Below are 9,749 nucleotides of genomic sequence, written 5' to 3'. Positions count from 1 at the left end.
AGGGGGTACCATCTGATGACACGGGGGTTTTAGGGAGGATGGAGGGAGATGCTGTAACACCACGAGGAGGCACAGGAGGATGCCCATCCATCATCTGCCTGCTGGGAGGCAGAGTCCTCAGGTGAGGGCCAGGATTCTAGGAGGTGTGGGAACCTGCACAGAAGGAAAGGTGTTTCTAAAGTTATTTCTCAATATTTATGCATTTTGGTGTTGTCTTGGATCCTAACCCAGTTGTGTGGAATTGCCAGTCTGGGAGTCAGCGCTGGACTGTGGCGAAGTTCTCATTGGTTGGAGGAAAATGAGAAAAATAAGAACAGTGGGACATGAGTCCCATGACAGAAAGTACATTTAATTTACAGGACTGTCCTTTATTCTTAGGTTATGTTCTTCTTTAACTTTTGATATTAAAACGTACTTTTCTTTATGAAATTATGGCAGAGTACATAAAGTTGTCACTGTCGCTGTTGCTGCTCTTTGTCATGTCCTTCATTGGCAAAGCTAAAATTTTGCATTTATCTATTTGTTCCCCCAATTTTTTAAATCAAATTTATTATGTCTAATCCAAATTCCTAGGCACCACTCACCTGAATCATTAGTATCTTTAATAGCAAAGGTGGGGGCCTGCCCCATGGCTTAGCGGTTAAGTGCACGCGCTCCGCTATTGGCAGCCCGGGTTCGGATCCTGGGCGCACACTGACGCACCGCTTCTCCCGCCATGCTGAGGCTGCGTCCCACATACAGCAACTAGAAGGATGTGCAACTGTGACATACAGCTATCTATTGGGGCTTTGGGGGGAAAAAAAAAAAGAAAAAAAGAAAAAAAGGAGGAGGATTGGCAATAGACGTTAGCTCAGAGCCAGTCTTCCTCAGCAAAAAGAGGAGGATTAGCATGGATGTTAGCTCAGGGCTGATCTCCCTCACACACAAACACACAAAATAGCAAAGGTGGTGTTCTCAGCACATAAGCCTTTTATTACACCCCTCAAAACAACCCAGGGCTGCCTCTGGTCAACTTCGAACATTAGGGACAGTGACATAGTAATGAGTGATAATAGACTTGTCATGATCCAAAGGAAGCAGATGTCCAAGATATCAACCACCCAGAGAAAGCAACATGAAATGTCTACCAAGAAAAGAAAAGGATTGTCCTGCATTTTTCCACTGTTTTTTTTGCTACATCATTGAAGGTTATCAGCACTATCTAGGATATTTTATACTTTCATATTTGGGGTTAGTCTATAAAGAGCAACCAGCCCCATGTTGAGATGCCGTGTAAACTGGAGGCTACTGCTAAGGCCTCTAAAATTCTTGCACGTGTATGATCTTCCTATCTTGCTCACAAGACCATCTTGAGTCAATTCATTTGCATCAGGGAAAAATCAAGACTAGGCAGAAATCATGTTTCTCAGTGGGTTATAACTCTAATACCCCCAGGGCAGGATTTCGAGGCAAACTTTGGTTGTCTTGTATCATCGAAGGCTTCTAGTCTCGTATCTGCACTTGACAATCAGTTTGCAGGTTCTGAACTTCTCAGACAGTCCTAAAATAAATGTCCATTAAATAAACCATTTCTTCAGTGACTGAGAGCGTGACACATTCTTCTTTGTGATGGAAGTGGGAGAAAGATGTGTTAATAATCTCCAAGGTCTTTCAAGTGCCCAAGCTCAGAAGTTTGTTAATGAGAGGAAGGCGAGAGAAATGTTTTGTACTCTTGTCTCTTTGGATTAGAGGCTAGAGGTCACCAATACAGAACAGGGTCAAAGTGTTCAACTGTAAATGAACAGCGATTGGCTGATAACACACAATCAATATATCTAATTAACAGTACAAGCAATTCTTCAAGTTATTGCACAATGAATCAGTTCTCATTTTGATTCATCACATAATTCACTTGTATTTAATAAGTATTTCTTAGAAATGTGTGTTAATTGCTTGGAATTAACAAAGTATATAATGAAATACTTTGGGGTGAGAAACAACAGGACATTACTTTTTCTCCAACCACAGCCTCCAAATGTGCTCTAGCAAATCTCCCTTCTTTATCCCTTTGTTAGATCTCAGGCAGACCTCACAGCTGTCCAGTACTCTGAGTGTTAACAATTCTATTTTGATCTACTCCAGTGCAAACTTAAAACCTATATCTAATTATCTATCCCTGCCTTCCCTGTGCCCAGTGCTAGCCGAACCCAAGCTTAGAAAGCCTGGTTTTATGGACCCGGCATGTCCGATTTTCCATTCCTAATTCCACCCTCCATTTCTGCTTCTATTCTATAGGGAGAAGGAGGGAGTAGAAGAAAAGAAGCAGAATAATTTTGTACCAAATTGGGTCACCTTGTAACCTTTGCTTGGTGGTCCTGACATCTGTGTAAGGAGCCTCCGAATACCGTCTGTCTTGGACAGTGCGGATCTGGTTCCTCAGGCTTCCCTGCAGGAGGCATTCCCATCCCCAAGTGCCTGATGCTTGTGATCAGTGCTGCTTTGACCTTTCCAACATCCTCCTCAAGTCCTGTGGGATGTCACAGCTCTTGAAATGGGAGACCTTCAAGGGACAGAGCCTCACTGGCTTCCACATATCTGCTAGCCCACATGAAACTCATGCATCTTTACCACCTGAATTGGTGACAGTATGGGCTTCTCCCCCTACTGGCCCAATTCTTCTTGTAGACGTCTCTCTCCAAGTCTACTTTCCTCTGCTCAACAAAAATACAGGGCAGGTCAGCAAGACTATTGAATAAGCAGATCTAAATGGGATTCAAGCTTGATCATTTTGCCAGTACTTTCTTCAATGGTGTGGTCCCCTGGACAAAGGGACCCCCAAAGCAAAGATCTACAATGTTTCCCCCTCACAGACAGACTCTAAGGAGGACTTGGAAGAGGTCAACTGGAGTGGCTCACCCACATCAGGGCACTGGACAGTGGGTGGGCTCCCCCAAAAGGAGTTACCCATGTACTTCATCACAGAGCCTACATTTGGCTGTCTGACACATTCAGAGCATTGTCCATCAGAACTAAGACAACCAGGCATGAGAAAGACTTTGTTCCATCATTAATGTTCTCCTTATCCATTCCTGCTCCACCCTGGAGGGTGGTGGGGCCACAAGCAGAAGGAGAGTGGAAGGAAGAGCGAAAAAACAGACTTATCCCCTCCCAGCTCCAGGTTCCTAAGACCTGGGCCTGGATAGGCCCCGACTGGGGTAGGAAAGATGAGAGTGCTAAAATGGATGTGATTTTAAAGTTTTAATCTGGATTAGAAAGAACTTTTTATGAGTTTATAAATATTGGAAATTGAGTGGAAAGCAATAAGATATGCCCAGAGTGTTATTAAAAGATGGGGAAAGGAGAGTCAATAGAGCAAGTGTGCCTGTAGTAGGAGATAAATGGTAAAGCCGTTTATGTTTGTGATGCACAAGCTTAGACTATCCCAAATCTAGTGACATATTTGATGAGCCAAGCTACCTGACCAGAGTAGAGGGAAAGACAAATCTGACAACTAGAGTCCCAGTCCTTCATGCTTTTCTTGAATAATTTGAAGAATACTTCCACCATCCTGCCATACATTTTGAGAGATCTCATTCATCTCTTAGAAAGTAAATAATAATTAAATAATCATTTAGTAATTCTGAATACATTCTTAAATTTCCCCTATTTAAGCTTTCATGATGAAAAATAAGTTTATTGTTGATGAAGCACTCTTAAAAATGTGACCACTTGATTTCTGGGTCAGTATTCAGGGTTGATATTTCAAAACACTAAAAACCATGTGGCAAGACGTGGGCAATGAGCAGTCAGAAAGGATGCTATTCTGAGAGTCAGAGCAGCTCTGGAGACGCGCTCATCAGCTTTGCATTGATCTTTCAGTTGATGGATCACGAGGATCCCTGGATTTTTGGGAGGAGGACCCAGGGGAAGACAGCAAGAGGTTGCACGGGGGCTCAAGGCAATAGATATCTACCTACCAGTATTTAAGCGTTTCAAAGTTTTCCCAGTTGGAATGGTTGAATTGGTACATACCATTTGAACATCAGCCCTGTCGAGATAACTGAGCACTTAGTTTAACATACCTTATTCCTGAAATCCCATTGAAATGCCCTAAAAAGTATATCTGAAAGATAAAAATTAGATGGGATCAAATTGATTCAAAAATCAGAGTAGAGAAAAACACAACCCAAAATACACACAAGAGATGGTTGCTAGAGTGGGAAGCACCGTTCTTTCCAGTAGAGCCTGGTAGAAATTCTCAGTCCCATAAAGAGCACTCAGAAAGTGTGCAAGGAAGAAAACATGAAAAATAATTGTAGAGAAAGTGTCTTCTGTGTTAAAGAAAGGTCTAAGCCGTCAAATACAAAGTGTCTACCAAGTGCAGAGAGGACAAAAGAAAAAAATACAGGCAACAAATTCAGACAGGTATAGAAAGAAATTCTTGAAAGTTCCTAGGAACAGAGGCCAGAAAGAACTAGCTCAAGAAAAAGGAATGGACATCATAGTGGCATCAAACTTCTCATCAGTACACTTGGTCCCAGAAGGCAATGGAGAAATGTTTTTGAAGTTATGTGAGAATTTTTTTGGAAACAGCATTCTAGTTAAAAGTATAATTGAAATTTTATGAAATCCTTTTACTTAATTTGGAACTAAGAAAAAATATATAACATATATATTTATATATATATTTATTTCTATATAGCATATATGATAATTTATTAGTATAACAAATGGTTTTATTATAATATTATAATTAATATATTATAAAAGATATATACATAATATAAATTTTAATATGTGTATATATAAATTTGTATAAATATATACAAATTTATACAATACAAAATATATACAAATATATACAAGGAATACATTGTTATGGATCAATCAAAGCCTTTGAGCTAGATCTAAGAGAGCAGAGTTGAGAGAATTCTCAGAAAGGAGAGGTTGTGTCATGGCCAGAAGGCAGAGCAGATGAGAGGAGGCCTCTGGGCTCTCCCAGCAGGGCTCAGTCCAGGCCTGTGGACAACCAGACACGGCTGAAGTGTGGCCAGCCCCCTACTGTGAATTCACCAGACTCGGGCTGTCAGACCTTGCTCAGGTTCCTTAGGCTGTGGCCCGCATCGAAAAAGGGATGGTTTAGATGGGGTCATCGCAAAGGTACCTTTCAGTTTTAATATTTTGTAAATCTCTCACGACAGGCTAATGATTAGATGCTAAAGTGAATGGGGCTAATGTATATTCTTGGTTTGGGAATGTTTATGTCCCTTGAGTTCACCCACCAACGCCTGACGGTTAGAGAGGGAGGCTCTTTCCAGAGGACGATCCCACAAAACTCATTTCCATGAATGGTTACTCTCATATGAGACAAATTAACATGCGTAGTGTCTGCAATTTTAATATCATGATAACCACTTTCATGCACAAAGAATGATGCATAAAAATCATTTCTTTTATAGGACCATGCACACTCTTATCTAACTTATAAACTATTTCTATATTTAGAGGAAATATGCATTTATTTATTCAGCAAATATTTGTTGACTCTCCACTACATTCCAAGTACAGTGGAAGGTGCACTTTGGAGGTGCATATAAAAATAAGAAGAGGACCTTCCTCTGAGGAACACACATTTGCGGAGGGAGGAGACAAATACTTACAACAGTTCATTAGATGCCAGAAAGGAGTGTGATACACACAATGAACAAAATTGTTCCTGAGAAGGTGGGGCTGTATAGACGTGCATTCACAATCTCTATTGTTTTCAAATTTTATTCATGGAAAAATGAAGACAAACTGTACGAGGTCCTGTTAATACATGAGCTAATAAAGGGGCACAAAAGTTGCAAACATAACCATATTGTTATCATGATAGTATTTGAAATCCATGGAAAATATTAAATGCAATTTGCAAACCCACAACATGCAGGAGGGATAAAGTGTCTGACGTTAACAGTCCTGTTGTGGAGGAGAGGCAAGAAGGAACCCAGGGGTTGAATCCCATCAAACAGCGAGATCACGGTTTTCCCTGATGCTCAGAGCAATCCTGCCTGGAAATTAAGACGGTTTATCTGAGTGACCCTCCCTTCAGTCTCAGGGGAGAAAACCTTGTGCGGGAAAATACTGTTTTCAGAATGAAGAAATATAGATCAGCAGAAAACTATAGATTAAAATGTTGTATCAGAGCAAATCAATTACTCCCTCCAATGTCCCCATGTCCCAAAAGAACTCTGGTTATACTTTTCTTTATAATGATTCAATTTTTCCTTTAAAATAATTTGTATAAGATCTTGTGTTTCCAATTGCTCTGACAACTTGAGTGCAGTGGCTGGGCCACGTCTGCCTGTGAGGGATGGAGAGTTAGGGGTCACCTCTCTTCCTCTCTGATCCCTGGGTGTGAACAACGGTTCTACTGTTTAACAAATATGCCACCTTGGGACATGTGACTCACCTCTTTATGCCTCAGCTTCCTCATTTATAAAGTAGAAGGAATAATATAACACAGTAACAATATTCCCTTGCTCACAGGGCTGTTGTGAAGATGAAGTGAGCTAGTGGAGGTCAAGCAGTCCTGTGCCCATAATGAGTGTTCCGTAACTTAGATTGAACATTATCAGGTTTACATTGTTTTCATTGTTATATCTTTCTAGTTCCAAATCTCGTGTGTTGCATACCAGAAGCACTCAATAAACGTTCACTGAAGCAAAGGCCACAGACTAGTCCCCACACAACCAGAGTAGTTCACACAAGAGAATAATGGGGGCAGTAGCTTGTGTCTTCATAATGAAAGTTTTCAAACATTTATGAAAATAGATAGAATGCTATGTTGATCTAGGAAAGGAAGTTGCAAAAGTAGATGATTTGTCTAATATATTTGAAAAGCCACTGAACAAAGGAAAGACAAGCGTAAATGTATCGAACTAGATGTTAGAAGTACTTAATTTGAATCCAGAAGCTTTATGACATTCATCAGATTGCTTAAACACTATGGTTTTAGCTTCTTTATCTTTAAAATGAGGCTGTATGATTCTTCTATAGCCTGTGGAACAGGATTAGAAAAAGTTACTCTACTGAAACCACTAGAATCAATTAAATTGATGATATTTAGTGTCAGAACTGGAGAACTGTGGCTACACTGACACTAAGCAGTCCAGGAGCCTTAACCATCTGCCTCATCTTTGCTTATCAAATAGAGACAAGACAGTTTCTCATAAGTACAGTATAACCAGAAGAAGACATTATCTGAGGACAGGTTTCACAATTTACAACTTTTGTGTGATAACAGCAGAAACGATGTGCTAATACATAATGCTGATTTACACCAAGGTAGAAATTAGAGGAAAATAGCAAGAATATTTTGATATGTATTTACTCCTGCCCCAAAGACTATGATGCTCTGACTTTAAAATATTAATGTCTGATTGCAACAAAACTCAGCTAGAATAGAAGAAAGTAATTTATTCACATTGTGCATGGGCCATGCAGCACACTCAGGTCTCAGTACCAAGAGCAAGGCTTCATCTCTGAAATAACCGGCTGGGTTTTATCCAATGTGCATTGCATAACTTATTCATTTTCTCTTTTTTTGTAGAAAACAAATTTGTGCTTCATAATGAAATGCATTTTCTGGCCTCTGTCTTGTCATCATTTTGTGCCCTTCATTTTAGTTTTCTTTCTACTTTTGAACATATTTTTAAGTTATGCTACTTGTGTACCCTTGAGAGCCCTTGTAAATAATTTTTGGAACAATGCACACAGTGAATAAATAATGTTATTTTAAGATAAAGAACAACAATGAATGACAATCTTAAAACCCTTTCTTTAAACATATGCTAACTAATAAAATTTCTGGTCTCTAGTGTCATTTTATGAGCAGCCTCACTCTCCAGAAAGAAGCTCACTGAATGAATGAATGTTCTTACTTATGACTCCCGTTCTCTTTCTGCTTGTAATTGAATGGACATTACAGTTAATACATCTATCTCTTGACTGACTTTTCCTCACTCTGAAATCACATTTTTGGACTCGCAAATCTGAACACCAGACACTGCAGACTCAGTCCTTTGCCCTCTCTGAGCAAGGAGGCTCCACCTCTCTGAGTAACTAGCTGCATTACATTTTAATAGAAAAATATTACAAAGGAACGGAGAGAGGATATGGCCAGGGAGCGAACTAATATAAAGTAATAAGTGGCAGGATTTAGATAAAAATATACTAGATCTTTTATAGGTATACTCTTAAATTTTCTCAAGAATACTACAAGGGAGGAGTTGTTAACCAGAGAAATACAGTGAAGCTCAGAGAGAACTAAGCAGCCCATGATCAGTGTTAAATGTAGCACTTCTGGCTCCAGGGCTGTGCAGTTTCCATTACAGTCGGGTTTTGATGTTATATTTACCAAAGAACATTGAACCTGAATTAAGTATTTGTGTCAAACTTGAGGCATAATTCAATTATTTTACATTAGAAAATCTTGCACAGTTATAATTATTTTCTCCCCAATGATATGTTCTCTGTGAATCTATTTTCAATTTCCTCGATCTAAAACCAGAATTTACCCAGAAAACAAATTTATTGCTGAGGAATTCTCTCTTAAGAGTTTTCCAGTGACAATGAGTTTGATGGCTTTTCGAAACCAAGGATAAAAGAAAGCATAAATCAAGGGGTTCATTGCTGAGTTGTAGTAAGCAACCCAAACCAGTATTCCCTACATACACGTGGGTGTGCCGAAGCCTAGGAAGGCATCGACGACGGGGTCAATGCAGTAGCGCAGCCAGGAAACCAGAACAGCGCTCGCCGCAAATCCCAGTGGTTTTGCTGCTTTCCTCTCCCTCTTGGCCACTCTGTCTTTGTAGCTGTCTGATGATCTCGCCGTCTCATTGCTCATCCTTTCAATGTTTCTAGCCTGTTGTTTAGCGATGAGGAAAATCTTGGAGTAAACCATTATCATCACGAGTGTGGGAATGAAAAATAGCCAACTTTGATTCACTGCAATCGGACAGCCTCCCACACAGGTGAGAGCACTTACTAGATCCTCCAGCCCAGCTTCATTTGCACCTGTGCCAAGAAGGGAAAAAGAATAAACAACGGAAAGGAGCCAGGAGAAGGCAATGCACATGCCAGAAACGGAGGCAGTGAACCTGGTTGGATAGACCAGAGGGTCAGTGACCGCAATGTATCTGTCAAGAGAAATGAAACACAAGTGGTAGATGGAAGCACAACAGAATGACACATCGAAGCAAGAGTGCAACATACAGTAAGTCCGCCCAGAGTACCAGCAGCTCTCCAGGGACCTGACCACGCTGAAGGGCATCGCGGTGACCCCCCCCAGGAAGTCAGCGCCGGCCACAGAGGCGGGAGAAAGTTGGCAGGAGAGTGCGGCTGCTTGAAGTGGAGGATGGAAATCATCACCAGGAGGTTTCCACACACGGCCAGCACCGCTCCCGAGCCCAACACGGCACACAGCAGCAGGCGGGGGCCTGGCGAGTAGGGGGTTTTGACACAGGATCCAGTCAGGTTCTCGTAGCAGAGCCGCACGGCCGCGGGAGGGGGCAAGTCCCCGCTCGTCATTCTCCGCTTTGTTACTGGGAGAAGCTGTCACGGTCTGTGGCCAAGGCTGTCATTCAGGTTTTCACAAGTCCTTAAAAAAAAAGATAAATACAACTTCTCAGTAATTGCCAGTGCATTCTGTCCCTGTTTCTTTTTAAGTACAAATCCTTATTTTCATGTTTAGAAAGTGAGTCATACCTCATCTCATAAAAGAATTCATT

At 40.9% G+C, this 9,749-nt stretch overlaps 1 protein-coding gene across 1 annotated transcript; it reads right to left on the bottom strand.

Moving 5' to 3' along the window:
* Positions 1-8,533: 8,533 nt before the first annotated feature.
* On the bottom strand, positions 8,534-9,549 carry LOC131420310 (trace amine-associated receptor 7a-like). The gene is given in 2 exon segments (XM_058566155.1): positions 8,534-9,336; positions 9,339-9,549. Coding segments are annotated over 2 exon segments (1,014 nt in total).
* Positions 9,550-9,749: the final 200 nt, after the last annotated feature.

The sequence above is a fragment of the Diceros bicornis genome, chromosome 23 (assembly GCF_020826845.1).
Source record: "Diceros bicornis minor isolate mBicDic1 chromosome 23, mDicBic1.mat.cur, whole genome shotgun sequence".
In the NCBI taxonomy this organism is placed as follows: Eukaryota; Metazoa; Chordata; class Mammalia; order Perissodactyla; family Rhinocerotidae; genus Diceros; species Diceros bicornis.
Note: the sequence above shows the minus strand (reverse complement) of the source record. Positions and strands in the feature narration are given on the sequence as shown.